Raw genomic sequence first — 22,408 nt, forward strand, 5'->3', positions numbered from 1 at the left:
TTCCTGACAGCAAGAGCTGTTCGACAGTGGAATTTGCTGCCAAGGAGTGTGGTGGAGTCTCCTTCTTTGGAGGTCTTTAAGCAGAGGCTTGACAACCATATGTCAGGAGTGCTCTGATGGTGTTTCCTGCTTGGCAGGGGGTTGGACTCGATGGCCCTTGTGGTCTCTTCCAACTCTATGATTCTATGATTCTATGATTAAAGGGAGTGAAAGGCGGGATATCAAATCCAAACTCTTCTTCTTCTTCTTCTTCTTCTTCTTCTTCTTCATGCAGTTCAGCTGCTCCTGCCACCAAGCTATGGCTTTGGGGAAATGTTGCAAGCTCTGCAATCATAGCCGAGCACCTATATTTGATTGGATATGACAGATTTATGATTTTCTTAAGGGGAGCAGACAGCAGCATCTATCGGTGAGCGAATTGCAGCTCTATAAGTGTGAATCAGCAAGTCGTAATTAATGAGATGTTTCTCCTTGCTATTCTTTGGCCGCTCTGACTTTTAATTTTCATGAAGCTAGGATTTTGCTGATAGCACAATGCATTCCCCACTTAAGTGATTGGGTGTTTAGGGGTCACCTCATTAATTTCTTGCAGGATGCAGATTCAGGATCACTTGACAATGACGAGCTATTCCTTAATGGTTTCCAGTCACCTTGACCAGAGTGGCCTGCAGCGGCACTTATGCGCCTGGAAACATGTGCAGGAGCTCAGCGCGGAAACTAACAGGGTTCCCCACTAACAGGCATGTCTAAAGTGTTGGGTGTTAAAATAATTTACAAGTTGCCTTGGCAGATTCGCAGGGTTAAAATGCAGGAGAACCGCTCCAATTGTCAACACCATCGTTTTCTCTTTGCACCTGACATTTCCCCATCTGGAAAACAGATTATCTAGCAGTCTTAAATGTGCTTTCACGTATTATCTCCCTTCTCGCTTGCTTTTCTCACCCTCTATGGTCAGCGCTGATTTGAATACTTTGTGACTCGGTTCTGCCCAGAGATGCATATGGATTCATTCGGTGTTACAGCACAGCAGCTCCTATTAGCCTGGTGCCCTCCTGTGGTTTTGGACTACAACTTCCATCAGCCACTGGGAGCTGAAGTCCAAAACATCTAAAGTAGCCTTTCTCAACCTGTGGGTCCCCAGATGTTGTTGAACTACAACTCCCATCACCCCTAGCTAGCAAGGCCAGAGCTCAGGGATGATGGGATTTGTAGTCCAACAACATCTGGGGACCCACAGGTTGAGAACCACTGATCTAAAGGGAAACCAGAGTGGTCAATTGTCTCTATCTGCTTCGCTGTTGCCACTACGTCCATATGATAGCCATTGTCAAAGATCTAAAGGGCTGTCACACGGAAAGTGGAGCAAGATTGTTTTCTCCTGCTCCTGAGGGGTAGGCTCGAACCAATGGCTTCAAGTTACAAGAGATTCCAACTAAACACCAGGAAGAACTGTTTGACAGTGGAACAATCTCCCTCGGGAGGTTGTGGATTCTCCTTTGGAGGTTTCTAAGCCAAGGTTGGATGGCCACCTGCCATAGATGCTTTGGTTGAGACTCCTGCATCACAGGGGGTTGGACTATAATTATTATTATTATTATTAGTGATTATTTATACCCCACCCATCTGGCTGGGCTTACCCAGCCACTCTGGGCGGCTTCCAACAGAATATTAAAATACAATAACCTATTAAACATTAAAAGCTTCCCTAAACAGGACTGCCTTCAGATATCTTCTAAAAATCTGTAAGTTGTTTTTCTCTTTGACATCTGGTGGGAGGGCATTCCACAGGGCGGGTGCCACTACCGAGAAGGCCCTCTGCCTGGTTCCCTGTAACTTGGCTTCTCGCAGTGAGGGAACCGCCAGAAGGCCCTCGGCACTGGGCCTCAGTGTCTGGGCAGAACAATGGGGGTGGGGACGCTCCTTCAGGTATACTGGACTGAGGCCTACCTCAGAAGGTTGTTGTGGGGATTAGATGAGGAGGCAGAGAACTACGTTTGCCACCCTGAGCATCTAGATGCCCCTGGGGTTCCTTTCCAACTCCTCAGTTCTATGATTCTATGATATGTTTCGATGGAGACAGCAGCACCGATCTAACAAGCTGGGAACTGTATGCCCCCTCCCACAAGCACAATGCAGATGACCAACTGGATGAACCACACCCTGCACATGGGCAGGGTGCTCACACAATGACTCACACAATGCAGCTGCTAAGACTGATCAGCCCTGAGCCAACTCTTCTTGGCGACTCTCCTCACGAGCAAGTGCTCCTGTCCCCACTTCACCTCTTGGGATGCAGTGAAAAGGCAGGAAAACCCAGTTTTCCTGCCTTTTCACCCCCAGCAGCTCACCCAGAATATCGGAGGCGGTGTGCATAAGACACCATACAGGCAGCGCAAAACAATCCTTAAAATGTTTAAACAGCTGCGCAGGACTGCAGGCGTAAAAACGTCTTCAAGATACGCCTGATAGCCAATAGCGAGAAAGCCTGCCAAACCTCTGATGGGAGAGCAATGCACAGTGTTGGACTGATGGCACTCAAGTTTTGTATGCGCTGTGCATTTAAAGCACACTCCCTCCTCCCCCAAAGAATCCTGGGAGCTGTGGTTTGTTGTGGGTGCTGGGAACTGCAGCACCGTTTGCAATAAATGGCAGTAGGCTTCTCAGTGTTGGTGGGAATGTGCTTTAAATGTATGGTAAGGTAGGCTGACTGGAGCCAGAGAGTCCTAACAGCAAGATTTGCTCAAAACTTCTGCATCTAAGTTGTGCCAGAAGAGCAAGTCCACACAGCAGCTCTTGCAAACGAAAACCCTGGGCGTGACTCTTGATTAAGAAACTGTTATGTAGAAGTTCTCACCCTGGGCCAGCAGGGGGATACTGTAGATAGTTCAGGTCCACCTATGCAAATAAGGGATCGAAAGTGACGTTCAGCGATTGGATAGCTACAGAAAATGGTTACTGTTGCGTTCTAGTGGAGCTCTATATAAGCAGGCTGTCTGAACCCTTCAGTTCAGTTCTGTTCTGGCCTGTGAATAAACAAGAGCTGTTTGAAGAATCGCTGTGTTGTCTGATATGTTCACCCACAACTTAACACTGGCGACGAAGGTGGGATGGATGGACAACAGAGCACAGCCAGATGCAGCCACCCTCTGAATGGAGCCGAATCACTGAGCTGAAACACCGAGTGAAATCACTGAACAGAACCAATTCAGAGCTGACCGTTCTGGCTAGAGCACTGTGTTCCATCCATCGCCTCCACATCGGCATCAGAACCATGGGTTCACTTGTGCCTCCACCGCCGTTTGCGCCAGCCTCTGAATCATGGGACTCCTACCTCGCTCGGTTCGACTGCTACCTCCAAAAGAAACAGTCTGCAGAATATTATTATCATCAATACTTCAAGCAGAATGCAAACTGCTCATCTAAGCACACAGGCACGCAGTTTTAGGTGGAGAAACATTGGGAGCAGGGCAAAAAAAAGAGGCTTGTGTTAGAATCAGAGAATCATGGCCTCTGTTTCAAAATACATTTCTCAGAGGGTGTGTGAGATCCAGAAATCTACACCAGCTTCAGGGTTCTCAATAGGTAGAAGAAGACAGGAACGCAATGCGAGTCCACCAAAGCATGCTGGAAGCCAGCATCCTGATTTCTGGACCGTGATAGCTGGTCCTTGAGGATGAATGGGGCAGCTGCTCCACCAACCTCAGTTAAGCCCTCAACCAGCCTCCACCTGTCTGCCTTTCTTACAACCAGTCTGGGGGTGGGACTTCCTGTCAGCTTCCTCATCTTCTTCCTCTATCCCAGTGCTGTCCTAGAATCACAGAATTGTAGAGTTGGAAGGGACCACAAGGGTCATCTAGTCCAACCCCCTGCAATGCAGGAATTTATTTATTTTTTGCCTGACATGGGGCTCGAACCCACAACCCTGAGATTAAGAGGCTTACGCTCTACGGAGGATGGGGCAAAACCAGAATTAGGCCACATCCACACATTACATTTAAAGCACTATGATACCATGATAACAGTCAAGGCTCCCCCCAAAGAATCCTGGGAACTGTAGTTTCTTGAGAGTGCTTTACTTATTCTTTATTATTTACTTATTCTATTTGTTATCCCACATTTTCTCCAAGTTGCTCAGGGTGGCATACGTGGTTCTCTCCCTCCTCATCTAATCCCCACAACAACCTTGTGAGTTAGGTTGGGCAGAGGGCCAGCGACTGGCCCAAGGTCACCTAGTGAGCTGCATGGCCAAGTGGAAATTTGAACCCTGGTCTCCTGGGTCCAACACTCTAACCCAGGGGTCAGCCAACTTTTTCAGCAGGGGGCCGGTCCACTGTCCCTCAGACCTTGTGGGGGGCCAGACTATATTTTTGGGAGGGAAATGAATGAATTCCTATGCCCCACAAATACACCAGAGATGCATTTTAAATAAAAGCACACTTTCTACTCATGTAAAAACATGCTGATTCCCCGGCCGGCCGCGGACCGGATTGAGAAGGCGATTGGGCCAGATCCGGCCCCCGGTCCTTAGTTTGCCTACCCATGCTCTAACCACTACACTTTTCACCCCGCTGAAATAGGAGACCCCTGTTTTCCTTCCAGAGCAACAACTCCCAGAGTGGTTTAACTACCAGTCTCTCTTTCCAGTGAACGCTGGGAATTTTGTTTACTATTCCACAAAATTTGTACACTGCTTGATTGTAAGAACCCCAAAGCGGTTTCCCAAAAGAATAAAACAATACAACTATCAGTAAAACAGCTAAAAACAAAAGTTGTGAAGATTCAAAACATTAAGATCAGCAATAAACTAAACACAGATTAAAACACACAGCAATATTTAAGATATCTGGGTAGGTTTGCCTAAGTAACGATGTATTTAGCAGACGCCAAAAAGGGGAAAGTGAAGGTCCCTGCCTGATATCGAATCAGCAGGATATCTTAGATTAGGGGTAGGCAACCTAAGGCCGGGGGGCTGGATCCGGCCCGATCGCCTTCTCAGTCCGGCCCACAGATGGTCTGGGAATCAGCGTGTTTTTACTTGAGTAGAATGTGTCCTTTTATTTAAAATGCATCTCTGGGTAATTTGTGGGGCCTGCCTGGTGTTTTTACATGAGCAGAATGTGTCCTTTTATTTAAAAAGCATCTCTGGGTTATTTGTGGGGCATGGGAATTCATTCATTATTTTTTTTCAAAATATAGTCTGGCCCACCACATGGTCTGAGGGACGGTGGACCGGCCCACGGCTGAAAAAGGTTGCTGACCCCTGTCTTAGATCTTTGAAAGGAACGGGCAATAAAAAGAATTGAGGTTAATTCCTTGAACTAATCTAATATATCTTCTGCAATTTGGCTTTTAGAAACATTTTGTTTGCTCAAATATCTTCCCTCAAAACTATTGGTCTAGAGGAGCAAGAGGAAACAACCCAAAAAAAGACAGTCCTTGGGGAATCAAAACAGCACCGGCTCTGAGCTAGCCAAGTGATCTGCAGTGCAGCCGCAAGTTTACCTTGAAATGCCTTGCGGGAAAGGTCTCTGTTATGTAACTGTCAGGGACTGCATCAGTCCAAAGTGAAACTTAGGGATGGGAATGCAGAAAAACCTCTCTCTCTCAGTGAGACACTCGCCCCTGACATTGTTACAGCAAGTTCTGAAAGAGGATGTCTGCTGGATGCTCTATGTTTAGCAAAGCCTGCAGTCAAAATCCGCTTGCATAACACTCTGTGTGTGTGAGGGAGAGAGAGAGAAAAAGGGAAGGCGGCTTAATATTCTGTAGGGAGAACTGCTTTAAAAATGCACTGGCTTCCAAAGAAAGTCAAACTGTGGAGGGTGCACTGATGCCAGCATCCTGGGCCAGAACTTGCATTTGGTTTGCAAAGCACACGGAAATATACAACGGGGCTAAGATCTTCAGCTAGTGACTACCAAACATCATGATATACTGATATTCAGTGGTACCTCGGGTTACAGACGCTTCAGGTTACAGATGCTTCAGGTTACAGACTCCACTAACCTAGAAATAGTACCTTGGGTTAAGAACTTTGCTTCAGTGGGGAGGGGGAAAATGGGGGGGAAATGAGGATGATGTATTTTTGATAAACTGTTATTTTGAAATTCATAATAAAAAAATTATTATTACTTTTAAAGAGAACTTTGCTTCAGGATGAGAACAGAAATCATGTGGCGGCAGTGGGAGGCCCCATTAGCTAAAGTGGTACCTCAGGTTAACAACAGTTTCAAGTTAAGAACGGACCTCCAGAATGAATTAAGTTCTTAACCCGAGGTATCACTGTATTACCATGTCTGAAATAAGGATGGAGCTATCTTACAGGCATTGGCTGGCTTCACTCTTTTGCCCCACCCACACTGTGATGTTTGCATAGTACACACACACATATTACGATGCACAATATACAGTGGTACCTCGGGTTACATACGCTTCAGGTTACATACGCTTCAGGTTTCAGACTCCGCTAACCCAGAAATAGTACTTCAGGTTAAGAACTTTGCTTCAGGATAAGAACAGAAATCGTGCTCCGGCGGCGCGGCAGCAGCAGGAGGCCCCATTAGCTAAAGTGGTGCTTTAGGTTAAGAACAGTTTCAGGTTAAGAACAGACCTCCAGAACCAATTAAGTACTTAACCCGAGGTACCACTGTATTGCTAGGTCAAAAATTATGAAACCAGCATCATGATATGGACTTTAAGATGATATATCAATATACTGCCCAGCCCTACCTTGGGAATGATCTACTCAACGGCAGAAACAAGTAGTTTGATTTCTCATGTAAAGTTAGCGCCACTTTGCTGCACAACAAACTCTTTCCTTCTTATTTCTCTTCCCAAGGGATATTCACTAGGCTTAGTTCTAGGTCAGGCTTCCTCAACCTCGGCCCTCCAGATGTTTCTGGCCTACAACTCCCATGATCCCTAGCTAGCAGGACCAGTGGTCAGGGATGATGGGAATTGTAGTCTCAAAACATCTGGAGGGCCGAGGTTGAGGAAGTTTGTTCTAGGTGCTGCTCTTGGTGCATTTAATAAGAGGCTACGACGGCCATCTGCCAGGGAGGATGTGCCGTATTTTTCCATGTATAACACGCCCCCTATTTGGGGAGACTAGAATTGAAGTTCCCCTCTTGTTCCTTTTTCTTTTCCTCTTTTTCTTCATCATCATCATTTTTTATTTGTATACTGCCTTTCTATCTTACAATACCTGAGGCGGTTTACAAGCCGAAGAAACAAAAAAATGTACGTCTTATAACAATCTAATGCAATACAAAAACGTGATAATAAAACAAACTTTAAAATAAGCAACCTACATCAAATAAAGTAACATTCAACAATTATTAGAATAGTACAAAATAATAATATCAACATATAAAAGTTAAAGAGAAATCCACTCAACAGTTACAATGAATGATTTCTAAACTATAATCAATAAAACAACGGCAAGCCACAGTACATAAAATACCGTATTTTTTGCTCTATAAGACTCACTTTCTCCCTCCTAAAAAGTAAGGGGAAATGTGTGTGCGTCTTATGGAGCGAATGCAGGCTGCACAGCTATCCCAGAAGCCAGAACAGCAAGAGGAGTTGATGCTTTCACTGCGCAGCGATCCCTCTTGCTGTTATGGCTTCTGAGATTCCGAATTTTTTTTTCTTGTTTTCCTCCTCCAAAAACTAGGTGCGTCTTGTGGTCTGGTGCGTCTTATAGAGCGAAAAATACAGTAATAGAATACAAATTGAGAGGCAGAGACTAGAGGGTGGAGAAGGCCGGTGGAAGAAGGCCTTGCCTTGCTTTGTGTTTTGACTTAGATTAGTTTCCTTTATCTTTGATATTATAAAAGATATTGGGTATTTGATATCAACTTTGGTATATATTTTTCCCCAAAACTTTAATAAAATTTATTGGGGGGGGGTAGAGAAAGAGAACAAAGATTCCTCTTAGCCTAGCATACTTCTCCCCCCTCCCCCCACAACAGTGGACAGCCGAAGTCTTCCAGAAAGTCATTTTATTTTTTATTTGATTTTACTTAGCTAGATTATTTTTGTGGCTCAATGCCTTGAGTACATTTGTTTTGTTCTAATGGACTTTTATTGCATGCATTGCAAATCGCTTCAGGACTATTTCTGTGTGAAGGGATACGTAAATCGAAAGAACTGGGGGAAATAGCGAATAACGTGAATAGTCAAGTTTAGCCTCTCACATACCGATTAGATTAAAAACAACATCGCAATTGCTGACCAATTTAACTGCATTCGTAGTATTTTTCAGCAAAATGCGTCTGTGCTTTGGACAGACGCCCTGTTCCGTCTGTGGAGGCTGATGAGTTTTGGCCACCGGAACCCTACCCCAGTGAGAAACAGCACAAACTATTGCGAAATCCATTTTCTAAACGCAATTTAAAACTTCTGATTCCTGGTACAGACCACGTGCACTGCCGACTCCTCACCCATATATATCTCCTTGAAGCAGCTGCATTACGGGACTGGGACAGACACTTAAAACTTCCATTGTGCATTATGCTCTCACATGGGAGCTGTATGACTGGTGACACACTGGGCATTAGAGGGAAGATGCTTTGCTTAGTGTTTGCTTAGATTTCAGCATACTTCTGCTGTTTGTTGGGCCAAAAGATTGAGGCAGGGAGCAGACTAGATGGTTAGTTGTTTGAGGGCATTTTGAGCCACCTCCCTGCTTTGCAGGAGCGGCCAGATTAAGGGGAAGGAACCCAAGCAATACAAGATAAAATAACACTGGGGTTACATATATTTAGACTTGGTTTTTGTTCACAGGAGCTGCTTTCCATCCACATCTCAGGCTGACAGACAGCTTAAATAGATGCCCTCACCCTCTCTCCTCAGGCAATGAGGTTATTTGACCTCTCTAGCAGTCTCAGGGCAAGACAGCTCTTCTTCAGCAGCCTCATGAAAGCCTTGGGGAGGGAGAAGGAGCTACCTTAGGAACAAAGCCGAGCCCAAAGTTCTCCATAGTCAACATTTAGCTCAAAGATCCGAGCCTTGGATCAATATTATTTATTACTTATTTCATTCACATCCTGCCTTTACTCCAACAGACCTTCCAAACGACCTTATTTTCCAGGGACATTCCTGGATTTACAGAAGCTGCCCTGGTTTCTGATTTGATCCCAGAATGCCCGCTTTTCCTTAGGATGTCCTTGTTTTCATCGGAGAAATGTTGGAGGGTATGGAGTTATGGGACCCCAGAGCTAAGGAGATAAGTAACTATGCAACCTTTTGAAGACATCTGAAGACATCCCTTGTATGGGGAAGTTTTTAATGTTTAACATTTTATTATGTTTTTATGCATGTTGGAAGCCAGAGTGGCTGGTGCAACCGAGTCAGATAGGCGGGGTTTATTATTATTATTATTATTATTATTATTATTATTATTATGGAATAGGATGTCCTATTTTCATTGGAGAAATGCTGGAGAGTATGTTTTCAGGAGCTCAAGGTGGTGTACAAGATTCCCCCCTCCTCATTTAATCCCCCACAACAATCCTGTGAGGTAGGTTAGGCTGAGAGGCAGCGAGTGGCCCAAGCTCACCCACTGAGCCCCATGGCGGGGATTTGAACCCTGGTCTCCCAGGCCCTAGTCCGAAACTCTAACCACTACACCACACCGGCTCAATGTTCTTGTTGCATGGGAAAGCACCAGATCTGTATTTTTTAAAAAAAAGAAAATTGTGCCAACTGTTATGTATTAAGATTAGTTGCAGTTCTCACTCAGAGCCACCAGTATGCAAATGAAGGATTGAGAACTGTCGCTCACTGATTGGTTAGATAGCTGGGAGTTGTTACTATTACAAGTTGGGACGCGGGTGGCGCTGTGGGTTAAACCTTGCCTATCAGAAGGTCGGCGGTTCGAATCCCCGCAACGGGTTGAGCTCCCGTTGCTCGGTCCCTGCTCCTGCCAACCTAGCAGTTCAAAAGCACGTCAAAGTGCAAGTAGATAAATAGGTACCGCTCCGGCAGGAAGGTAAACAGCATTTCCGTGCACTGCTCTGGTTCGCCAGAAGCGGCTTAGTCATGCTGGCCACATGACCCAGAAGCTGTAAGCCGAGATATATTAAAGATAATAAAGCGAGATGAGCGCTGCAACCCCAGAGGCGGTCACGACTGGACCTAATGGTCAGGGGTCCCTTTACCTTTACCTTTACCTTTACCTTTACCTTTACCTTACTGTTACAAGTTACTTAGAATTATATAAAGCAGCCAGCTAAGCTACAGTGTGTCTAACTCCAGGAGCAGTTCTAACTGCTGTAATAAAGAGCTGTGAATCTAACAGAGCTGTGTCCTTCATCCATCTTTCCCACTATTTAACACCAATTACCAATGCCAGCTTTCATTTGATGGTGGTTTTGGGGGAGACTCTATGTAAAGTAATGCAAATTCCAGAGGATCTCTTTTAATTCTGCTGCACCAAATAGAAAAGCAAAGTGTGTGTGTGTGTGTGTGTACACTCTCTTTCTTTCCGTCTGTTGAATGGGGACGGGAGTCCACAGCAGTCTCCGAATTCTAGACATGCCCATAGCTCCCCAAATGAGACAAGTAAGTTTTAAACTTTAAAACCCCCTTAAACTGCACTTTGGGAAGGGAGGGAGTGAGGAATAGAGGCAGAGAGAAAGAAACACAGACAGATGAAGGCTTTCCGCTCCAAGAATCTGGATAGCTTCTGGTCAGCTCTCCACAAAATGGCAATTAATTGATTGGGTTCTCCAGCATCCATACAAAGGCCTCTTTATTTTGGCCTGCTTCTTCATAATATAGATATTATATGCCTGGCTCTCGTTTCACATGCCACTCTCCCACGAGAATTAGGCATTATGAGAAAGGGCCAGTGTATAATTTCTTTCGGAGCTGAATTGCCCCTTTTCTTGCAAAGCCCTTGCCTTTAATAAGCAGGGAGGCAGTTCTGGGGTGGGGAGACGGAAGGCGAGACTCGCTTCTCGAAGGCCGTTTGTGAAGGAGATGGTGGCTGAAGCAAAGCTGGAGCTGGACACTCAAACATCTAGCCATTACACCGCAGAGGATGCACGAGAAAAACATCAGTATGACTATTGCAGGCATGTGGGCTCCCTCACATGCGCCTCCCTTTTGCTGGAGATGCGCCAAGGCACAGCTTGACTAGGTCAGAACAGCCACAGCTAGCAGTGGACCGATCTGCTTACAGTGGTACCTCGGGTTAAGAACTTAATTCGTTCCGGAGGTCCGTTCTTAACCTGAAACTGTTCTTAACCTGAGGTACCACTTTAGCTAATGGGGCCTCCCGCTGCCTCCGCGCCGCCGCTGTGCGACTTCCGTTCTCATCCTGAAGCAAAGTCCTTAACCTGAGGTACTATTTCTGGGTTAGCGGAGTCTGTAACCTGAGGTACCACTGTATTTCTATTTCTCATTTTTCCAAGCTTATGTTCAGTTCTCCATATTTGCACATCTGTTTGTGATATAGCTCACAAAAGAGCGGGAAAACGTCTAGCAATCCCAGCAGCCTTTGCAACTGCAATCCCATGACCCTTTCAGTTCCCATTATCCCTGGACCAGTGGTCCTGCTAGCAAGGGATGATGAGAGTTGTAGTCCAAAAACAGCTGGAGACCCAAGTTTGGGAAACACTGGACTTCCTCTGGGGTCCCTTCCAACTCTACAATTCTAGGCTTCTATGGATCATTACTGCGCCCCAGAGCCCAGGATCAGCAAGGAAGAGCCCTCTGCTCCCCCTCCCAAACTTGCCAGGGGCAGCATTCAGAACAGGGCATGGCCGCTGGCATTCCGACGCAACATCAGGAAGAACTTTCTGACAGTTAGGGTTATTTGACAGTGGAACAGTCTCCCTCGGGAGGTGGTAGACTCTCTTTCCTTGGAGGTTTTTAAGCAGAGGTTGGGTGGCCATCTATAAAGGATGCTGTCGCTGAGATTCCTGCTGTGATGGCCTGGGACTTGGGTTCGGACTCGGAACCAGAGGAGTCTCAGTCCGCACCGGATCTCTTGCCTCCGGCATCATCTGAACCAAGTCTGGGGCCTGATCCTGAAGAGTCCCAGTCTGCGCAGGTTCCCTTGCAACAAGCACCAGCTGGGCCGAGTCAGGGGCCTGAGCCTGCCCTGGCTCCAGATGCGGGGATTACCTCGTTGCCTTCAGCTGGGCCATCACTTACAGCTGCTCCACTACCAGTTGGGTCAGGAGATGCTGAGGCGGCCCCTGGGTCTAGTAACCCACCGACATCTCCCAAGCTGCAGAGACTAAGGTCTGAGAGAAGGAGAGACCTGAGTACTCGCAGGAGGAGTGCTCGCCTTCGGGCGAAATAGGGAGGTGAGTCACTGGGGGGTCAGGACCGGCCGTTACCCCGACAAAGATAAAAGGCTGTTGGACCCCGCCCCAGGTTGCGGGAGCAACATTGCTGTTTGCTAGAACCTGCCTGAGACCCTGTGCCTGACCTTGCCTGGTTTCCTACCTTGTGTCCTGCCTTGGCCCTGTCGGACTGACTCCTCGCGGAATCCTTGGATTCGGGACCGGACCTGGACCGCATTGCTCGGGTTAACCCCTGGGACCAGCACACCTGCCTAGATGACCTCAGGGTCCCTTCCAACTCTACAATTCTATGATTCTATGGTTTGACTTCACCCCCAGAGGCATACTCCACTGTCTCTCGAGACAAACAACATGCCAACAAGTAAGGGATGACTCAGTCATTCTTTGGGAATGCAGGGCGTGGAAACTCCAGGTGTTACTGGACTACACCGCCCATCAACCCTGACCATTGGCCATGCTTTCTGGGGCTAGTGGGAGTTGTAGCCCCAGAATCTGGAGGGCCACAAGTTCCCCCAGTCCCATGCAACGTCTCCCCAAAAGAAAACTTTAGCATAGCCAATGAGAGGAGATCAGAAAGAACCAAGGCGATTACAACAAACACATTCAGAAGAGGGTGAGTTTGAACTTAATTTTCACCATTCAGCCAGCCTTCCATCCCGCAGCCAGTGAGGGACTGTGCAAGTTTAAAGCATGGTTTAAAGGCAGTGTTAGAAACTGAGATATATAAGCTAGGCTCCAAATAGCACCTTAATCCTAGGTTACGGTCCCAACAATGGAATGTCTATTTGCCGGGGGGGTTGGGGTCCTTTTCCAACCCTACAATTCTACGATCTCAACTACATTGCTTGACTGTAGCTTGCTCTTACAACAATTCTCTCTTCCCAGTACGCAAGAAGGAGAAACACACACACAAGGGAATTGGACATGCTATTAACTACGGACTAAGGCAGAGGTTTGTAAACTGTGGTTGCCAAGCTGGCGCCCAGAAATCTCCACATAATCGCAACTGGACCTGTGCCAGTAGCAAAACACGCCTGGCTAATTTTGAACACTGGCAAATGTGAGATGTGAGCAACATCTATAAAGTGCGCAGTTGGCAGAGGCTGGTTTGAAGGGGTTCAGAGGGATCTGGCTGAGGGAATTTGGAAACAAAAGTACAGGGCGCCACAGAAAACACACCAACACAGGCCGTGTGTCGCACCGTGCATTTAAAGCACTTTTGTGATACTGTGTGTGATACAATGTGCTTTTATGGTATCATAGCCCTTTTAAGTATATGGTGTGATTATGGCCATAACATATAATCATAACATCTTATGCATTATAGCAAGTTGTGACTTGAATGTTTGGAAGCCAAGATTATATATAAATACATTGTTTCTTGGATGAAACCCTTAATGTTTTCTAAAAGTAGAGTTTCAAAAAGAAGAATTATGGAGATTATCCTTTTTCTCTCTCTGTTAAAGGAGGAATGTGAAGGAAAGGCAGTTGAGGAGAGGTGAAAAAGAAAAGAAATAAAGAAGAAAAAGAAATAAAGGTGAAAAAGAAAAGAAATAAAGAAGAAAAGAGATAAAGAGAATTCTCAGAACTGTAGTTTGCAATGGGTGCAGGGAACTGTAGCTTTGTGGAGGGTGAACTATGGTATTATGTATTGTATTGTATTGTATTATTATTTTTTACTATAAGTCGCTTGGAGACCTTCGGGTGACAAGCAACTAATAAGTTTAATAGATCATCATCCTTTGTGACAGACTCAACCTGCATATAAGAGGTAGTTCTGTGTGTGTCCATCATGTGTTCTTGCAAGCACGCAGGACATGCATAAGTTCCTACAAGAAACTGGTACCCACATCCAAGATGCGTTCAGCGCAAACAGCCCTTAGGAATCTCGCCTTTCTGCATGTGTACGAATGACAAATTGTGCAGTGGAGTAGAAAACAATGCAATAATTAAAACATGCCAAAGATCAAGTGCCATAGATTTAAATCCCTTGTCATCTAGTTCAGTACTGTCTACTTCGGTGGTTTTCAACCAGTGTGCGGTAGCACCCTTGGGTGCCTTGAATGATGGTCAGGGGTGACGTGGGTGACCCTGGTCTCTGTCCCTCTTTCCTTCCATCCCTCCTCTGATGCCCTCTTGTGTCTCTACCTCCCAGAGGCTTGCACAGCTGCTTGTTGAAGCAGCCCTTGCTATAAGGTCCTCAGGCGAATGGTGCCTCTGGGGCTGACCAGGGGGTGCTTCCCAGGCCCCTGTGGGCACCTCTCTTTGGGGCGGGGGGCAATTCAGAGACCGGGGGGCAGCAGCAGCTGCCTGGAGGACTCCCAATGAGAAGGAAGAGGGGAGGAGGCTGTGGGAACACTCTACAAGGGAAGGGTATTCGAAAAAGGGTGAGGGGCTGCCGGCTCTGCAGGCAAAGGGTGTCATAACTGAGCTCCTGAGCCCCACAGGGATGCCGCGGAAAGAATGTAGTTGGACAAGGGAGCTGTGGACCCAAAAAGGTTGAAAACCTCTGATCTTGGATAAAATGACAGGAAGGATTCGAAAGCTGTGGGACCAGAGATTTACAGAAGATTGGAAGAAATATACAAACTATTTGAAGAGCAACTGTAATCAACAAATTACACTAGTAGGACTACAAGAAGTTTGTAAGGAGGAATATATGAAATACTGCAAAGAAGAGAAAGAAGAGAGACATTAGTTATGATATTTAAATGTAATAGTGAAAGTAAGAAATGTAAACAAAGTGAAAAGATTGGAAAATTTTCAGATTTGTATAAGATATAAAAGTATGTTTAATAATTGTTGAAAATGATATTATATATGTGTGTGTGTGTGTAAAGGGACCCCTGACCATTAGGTCCAGTCGTGACAGACTCTGGGGTTGCAGCGCTCATCTCGCTCTATAGGCCGAGGGAGCCGGCGTACAGCTTCCGGGTCATGTGGCCAGCATGACTAAGCCGCTTCTGGCAAACCAGAGCAGCGCAAGGAAATGCCGTTTACCTTCCCGCCAGAGTGGTACCTATTTATCTACTTGCACTTTGACATGCTTTCGAACTGCTAGGTTGGCAGGAACAGGGACTGAGCAACAGGAGCTCACCCTGTTGCTGAGATTCGAACCGCTGACCTTCTGACTGGCAAGTCCTAGGCTCTGTGGTTTAACCCACAGCGCCACCCGTGTCCATATATATATATACACCTCTGATCTACTCTGACTATCACCAACTCTCTGGGGTCTCAGATAGTTTTCCCCAACCCTACCTGGAGACACCTGGGGCCTTCTGCATACAGGGCAGAAGTTCTTCCATTGAGCTGTTTTTCTCTCCTTAACAGAAAATGCCTGTCCAAATAGAAATGGTTGCGGTTCTGGAAAACCTCCAGGTTTTTCCATAAATTGGATGTGACAGGTGAGGAATGCGTCATCATGGAGAGAATGCAGAAGGTGGAAGGCCTCTCTCCCTCACATAAAACTACGGCTTAGGGACTATCCAATAAACCTGAGTTGCAAAATGTTTCAGGAAGAAAACATAAAGACCCCCAAAAAACTCCCAAGGTACCAATTTATCATTTGTGGGCTGGAACATCTGGCTAGCCACTGTGAGAAAAGGATGATGGGCGAGATGGGAGTCTGCTTTGATCCAGCAGGTCTCTTTGAACGCTCTTGAGATACAGAATTCACTACTACAAGACACTGCAAGGTTAATCTAAGCTGTGATTCTGGTCTGAGAAGTCTCGTCTTAACAGGTCACTTATTCCCATTGTTTTAAACCAGAAGATATCAATGTTCCAACAGAAAGCGGGCAAAAAACCAGTGCAGTCCCTTTTGCGAATAACAGTGTAAAACTGATTGCCGGCAGGCCCTCAGTAAAAACCCTGAGTCTATTTAACACAGTGCCAGATTTATACAGGCGAACCTTCTGTGCCACATATAGATGGAAGCTTGAGTTTGTCCAAGTCAGTAGGATCTTAGTGCTGTTACTTAAATGGATTATCCCATTTACATTTAAGGTGTAAATTTGGTACCAATACTGCAAAAGAAGATGCCAAGAGCTGTGCTGAATCAGGCCAAAGTCCCAATTAGTCCAACAGTTGCCTATGGAAAGCTTTGCAGCAGCATCACATACCCTCCAAAGAGTGGGCTTGCGAAAAGACGGAGTGCAAGTATGCAATGAAAAATTAAAAGATTTTATTAATTCCTTTTTAAAAGATTCATGTTTACTAGCCTGGAGTATGAGTGCGTAATAAAAAATAATTTAAAAAAAGGTTTTATTAATTCTTTTTAAAGGATCCTAGTTAACTAGCTTGGAGTATAAGTACACAATAAAAAAATTAAAAGATTTTATTAATTATTTTTAAAAAGATTCTAGCTTGGAGTACATAATAAAAAAAGATTATTTTTTTAAAGACTCTAGTTTACTAGCTCAGAGTATGAATACATGATAATAAATGGAAAGATTTTATTAATTCTTTACGGAAGATTCTAGTTTACTAGCTTTTTAAAAAAGACTGAACACATTCACAGGGGGTCTCGATGTTTTTTAGCCGTGATAGCTAAATGGACCCTCCATAGCCACAAGCAGTCTATCTCATAGGAAATTATATAGAGTCAAGCCATTAGTCCATCTAGCACAGTACTGTCTACCCAGGCTGGCAGCAGCCCTCCAGAGAGTCTTTCCCAGCCCTGCCAGGAGATGATGTGAGTTGAACCGGGCCCATTTTGCGTAAAAACCTTCTGCTACATGGGGGGTGTCAACCCTCTCGCCTTCGTAGTCAGGCAGGAGTGCAAATACCACCAGCAATGACCAGCTCCATGGTCAACGTATCTTGGTACTGGATCCATTCCTCAGCCGTGATTTGACCACGAAAACCCTTCGGACTCCAAGTGTGTCCGAGCCGAGAGAGGCGATAAAGCCCCAGCACTAGGATCTGCGCTTATCTCCAACGGTGATCCCTTGCCCTCCAATATTAACAATATCGTGCATGTGAGAAACCTGGACTTTGGGGCAGTTTGTGCCCATTTGAGCACAGCTCTCTGACCCTTAGATGGAAGATTTTGAGCTGGGTGACGGTTCACCTATCCCATCGTCCCATCTCTGTGGGATTGGCTGGTGGCCCAGGAGGGAGGGAGGGAACCTTGGCTCGGCTCCAAGCAACAGAGTAAACGGCAAAAGGCAGGCCATGCAATGCAGACTGCATAGACATTCATCCAAGCCAAGGCTTCCGTGGAGCAGGGAGACAGGTGCTGGCCATGCTCCAAGAGCACACTGATCAGTGTGTCAAGCAGGGAACATGTTTTTCCCAGTCCTCCCCTCCAGCCTTTCCCCATGGCTGACATTAAGCATCTCCCCATTGCTCCAGGAGTTTTTCTTAATAAAAAAGGGGAAAGGCAAGCCTTGAACTGATCAGGAGATCATGGCTTTGCTTAGCCAATTCCAAGGGCCTTGGGGAAAAAAGAGTTCGATCTGTTCTTTGGGCCTGTTTTACTCAGCCCTAAATTCTTGATTTTCTTCCCATTGACTCTGACAAAGATACTGCCAGAGCCAATGTAGTCATTCTTATTCACATGGAGAGGGTTCAGCTTTCCCAGCTGTCTAATTGCGCAACCTCTGGCAAGACACGTTTTTATGCCGGCCTCAGTTTCTCATCTGTAAAATGGGAATGTTTGGGGGCCTGCCTTGTGGATGGACTACAGGGTGTGAACATGGAATGTTCTTGTAAAACACTGCTTGCAAAGCACTTCATTGCTTTGTTGTTGTTTTAAAATGGGCCCACCCCATAAGAATCCTATGGTGTTCTCTATTGCTCCCATTTTACAGGTAAGGGAACTGAGGGTGAGAGTGGGAATGAGAATGTGACTCGCCTCAGGCCGCAGAATGACTCTGTGGCAAAGATGGGTCAGGAATCCTTGTGCCTCTGTTCAACGGATCGTGACAGCTTTCACTTTAATTGAAAACACATGGGGCGATGGTCCGTTCCTAATTAATGCAACGTACTCGCTTTATAGGGATGCGGGTGGCGCTGTGGGTTAAACCACAGAGCCTAGGACTTGCCGATCAGAAGGTCGGTGGTTCGAATCCCTGCAGCGGGGTGAGCTCCCGTTGCTCGGTCCCTGCTCCTGCCAACCTAGCAGTTCGAAAGCATGTCAAAGTGCAAGTAGATCAATAGGTACCGCTCCAGTGGGAAAGTAAACGGCGTTTCCGTGCGCTCCTCTGGTTCGCCAGAAGCGGCTTAGTCATGCTGGCCACATGACCAGAAAGCTGTACATCGGCTCCCTTGGCCAATAAAGCGAGATGAGCGCCGCAACCCCAGAGTTGGTCACGACTGGACCTAATGGTCAGGGGTCCCTTTACCTTTACCTTTTTGCCTGCTTTATAAGTTGAGCACATTTGCTTTATAGTTTGCACTGCTGTTCTTGTGCCCTTTTTACAGAGTGATCCTGCACGGCCAAAGGCTGAATAGGAAGAATCTGTGGCAAAGGTGAGGACTGGACACAGGAGATTAAAAATCATAAATCTGATGTATTGAGGTTGGGTTGGAGGCATGTGGAGCAGGGGAGAGAGATCTTCCAGAAACATCTGGAGGAGGGCAATTGCAGAGGAAACAGAAATGAAAGGAAAACAAAATAGACTTGAATCAGCTCAGGACTGTTATTTCCTCTGGGGTGTGGGGAGAGAAAGACTACTCTCTGGGGAGGAGGGAGTGAATAATGTGGAGAGAAGCAGGAGTCAAGGGAAATGCTAACAGAGACATTGAACGCACTTTTATTACTTATGGAAAATCTTTCAATTAAAAAAAATATCAAAAAAGATATAGGGATAAATGAATTAGAAATGGGATGATAAATGCAGATATGTATTTAGATATAGGGATAAATGTAAAAAGGTAAAGGTAAAGACCCCTGGATGGTTAAGCCCAGTCAAAGGTGACTATGGGGTTGCAGCGCTCATCTCGCTTTCAGGCTGAGGGAGCCGGTGTTTGTCCACAGACAGCTTTCCGGGTCATGTGGCCAGAACGACTAAACCGCTTTCTGGCGCAACAGAACACCGTGATATAAACCAGAGCGCACGGAATTGCCATTTACCTTCCTGGCACAGCGGTACCTATTTATCTACCTGCACTGGCCTGCTTTCGAACTGCTAGATTGGCAGGAGCTGGGACAGAGCAACGGGAGCTCACTCAGTTGCAGGGATTCGAACCGCTGACCTTCCGATTGGCAAGCCCAAGAGGCTCAGTGGTTTAGACCACAGGGCCACCCTATACATTTATAGGGATAAATGTATTTCGATATAGACAACGTGCTATTGTTTATACGGACCATGAGTTGTGGGGGTGGCTGGGCGATAAATCCAACAACGTATATATTATGAATTACTGAAAAAGGTGAAGGAGGGTAGCATTGTGAAACTCCAAAACCCCATCTGTCCCCTGGCCAAACCCTCTGCCCACAACCCAAGCAAGACCATTACACTTCAACCTCCCCCTTCCCCAGCAATTCTCTGCCACTTTCACACAACCGGGGCAGCAGACAGGGACGTAATCCCTGCAGTTTTGCCAGTACTGAATGTGGCAAACTTCAGAGGTGGCTCCCCAGTAAGAAAATGTACATGTAGAGACAGTGGCACAGACAAGAAAGGAGGGGGAGAGAGAGAACAAAAGAAGGGAGGTGTATCGAAGAAGGCGTATCCAAGCTCCAGTGCGGTATAGCCGTTATCAAGTGTTTCACTACGACCCGGGAGTCCAGGGCTCGTGCATTCAATAAATATGAACCAGAGGTCAGGGAAATAAAGGACAGGGCAGCAATAATCTTTGCATTCAGCTTGCGAAGGCAGCACGTGGCGGGCGGAAACCGGCCACACAATTTGTAGGCCAGACAGAATAGATCGGAAATTCTTGCAACCAGCTTTCCCTTCCTCTTGCGCCCACCCACGCACCCCCCAGCAAAAAACAAAATCTCCAATAGTACTCTTTGTATCTCCTTTATTCAGATTTGGCACAAGGGCAATACAGGAAGATGGCAGCAGCAAACAAAAGAGGAGGGATTGCAAAACATTTCGGCCTGTCTTCTCCAGCTGCTCTGATGTGTAATCAAAGGGTGCTGTGCCGCCAAGGTGGCCTTCCTGACACCCTTGCAGACCCTTTGATTGACAGCACAGCAGCACATTCTGCTCTTTATGGCTTTAATATCTTTGCTTTGTAAATAACAGCATTCTAGCAGCCAGCGGCATCCTTCCACAAGGCTTCCGGAGCAAACTTGTCCGGCATGTCCTTTTCAACGCTTTGAAAACTACCTCTCCCGCACACAGCCCAGGATTGCAGCCTGGTGAGTATTTCTAAAAGGTCACATGCTTTATCTCTCGCTCTGATACAGATAAGCCCATCATTTCCATCCGCTCAGGCTGCCATCCTGCGGAAGTTCGTTCTGCAAAGCTGCAGTGTCACAACTTGACTTCGCTTCTTATGCCGACGAATTAGCTCGGGGTTACTGTTTTGGGGGAAGAGGGTCTCCAATAAAGGCGATGTAAAAATAAAGCCACCCTACCCAAAAATTGACGCACCCTTGCCTGTTTGGAAATCAGTATCTACTGAAGCCAGGAGGGATGCCAGAAGGAAAGCTCTGCAGGGGGAAATGTCCTACGCTCCATCAAGTTTTTAATTTCTTCTTATCAATAAAGGAGCGTGACGAAGGGGAGGCAGGATTCATCCCGAGGAGCCCCGGCCTCCTGCGAAGGAGAGGCAAGCGCGCCCTTCCCTGCTGCTGGGTGTCCCCGTGTGCCCTTGGGCTGCCCAGCTGCGCAGCCCGCCAGGGATGCCCGGCTGGCACTCACTCACCTGAATCCGGCCACGGCGCTGCGGTTCCTCCGCCAGGCTCTGCCTTGCTGCAGCAGGACTCCCTGCACGACCTCCTTCTCGTCCGGCAGCCGGTAGACGGGGAAGATGTACAGCCAGCAGAGGACAAAGAAGCCCAGGGCGCTGGCGCCCACCGGCAGCCGGGTGCGGGGGCCTTTGCACGCCAGGAGACCCGCCGCCATCCTCCGATGCCGTTTCCCCGCCTTCCAGTCGCTCATCGGGAGCCAGCGGGCAGCTCCCGGCGCCGCAGGAGCCGCAGTCCCAACCACCACCTCATCCTCCGGGGGCGAAGAAGCGCCCCATGGCCAGGGCGCCGCCGCCGACAACAGCAGCAGCGCGTTCCTCTTCCTCGCCGATGCGCCCAGGCGCGCCGTTCCTTCTCCTCCTCCTTCTGCCGCTGCTGCTTAAAGACGCCGAGGAAAGGGGTGGGGGCTGCAAGGAGGAGGGAGGGCGGGCAAGCCCACGGGCCCCCCCATGGCTCGTCCGGCCTTGCAAAGCCTCCGCCGCCTCCCTCCGCGATTTCGAAAGAGGGAGGGAGATCCGAGAGAGAAAGAGAAAGGAGAGCGCAGCTCGCATGTGCTACCCGGCTCGCTCTGCAAAAAGCTGTGCAAAGCGCAGCGGCGCCCCGACGGAGCGGCAACCCGCCTGGGTCCTCTCCTTGTCGGCTGCGAGTCTGGGGAGGGGAGGGGGGAGGGGAGGGGTTGGGATCCTCGAGGCTGAAAAGCAGCGTAAGGAAAAGGGGGAGGGGGACAGAAGGGGGTGTGGCGGCGGCGGCGGCGTCTGGCTACGGCGCGCGGAGCCTCTGCCGGGTTCCTGCGCGCTACAAGCGCCCTAGCCAAAATAAGAATGATCTCTTTTTCCCTTGCGCATTCACCCACAAATCACACCCACCCGCCCACACATAGAAAGGGAACAGGAGAGGGGTGGGCTTGGCCACTTCGTCTCTCCCCTTTTCTCTTTCTTTTGTTGCTCTTGAGCTTTCTGCCGCAGGCAAAAAATGTAAAAATGAAAGATTTGGAGCAGCCAGCAGAGGAAAAAGAAAAGAGGCGAAGCGAGAGGTATTATTCCTAAAGAAAGAAAACGGGGATTTCTAAGGGGGTGGGGGTGGAGTTCATGATATCAAAAGCTTCTATTGTTGTCCAAAGATAAAGCGGTCAGGGGAGAGGCCGAGTTGATGTCTAACAATAAAGAAACGTCGAGGAGGAGGTGTGGCGAGAAGATCGCGCCTTCTTGAGGATTTGGGG

At 47.3% G+C, this 22,408-nt stretch overlaps 1 protein-coding gene across 1 annotated transcript in view; it reads right to left on the reverse strand.

Moving 5' to 3' along the window:
- Positions 1 to 21,837, reverse strand: part of ST8SIA1 (ST8 alpha-N-acetyl-neuraminide alpha-2,8-sialyltransferase 1) — a 79,630-nt gene extending 57,793 nt beyond the window's left edge. The window contains exon 1 of the mRNA XM_081023183.1: positions 21,147 to 21,837. Within this exon, the coding sequence (XP_080879309.1) occupies positions 21,147 to 21,382 (236 nt within the window). The 5' untranslated portion in view covers positions 21,383 to 21,837. The remainder of the gene's footprint in view (positions 1 to 21,146) is intronic.
- Positions 21,838 to 22,408: the final 571 nt, after the last annotated feature.

Source organism: Podarcis pityusensis, assembly GCF_964106645.2.
Source record: "Podarcis pityusensis genome assembly, chromosome: 10".
In the NCBI taxonomy this organism is placed as follows: Eukaryota; Metazoa; Chordata; class Lepidosauria; order Squamata; family Lacertidae; genus Podarcis; species Podarcis pityusensis.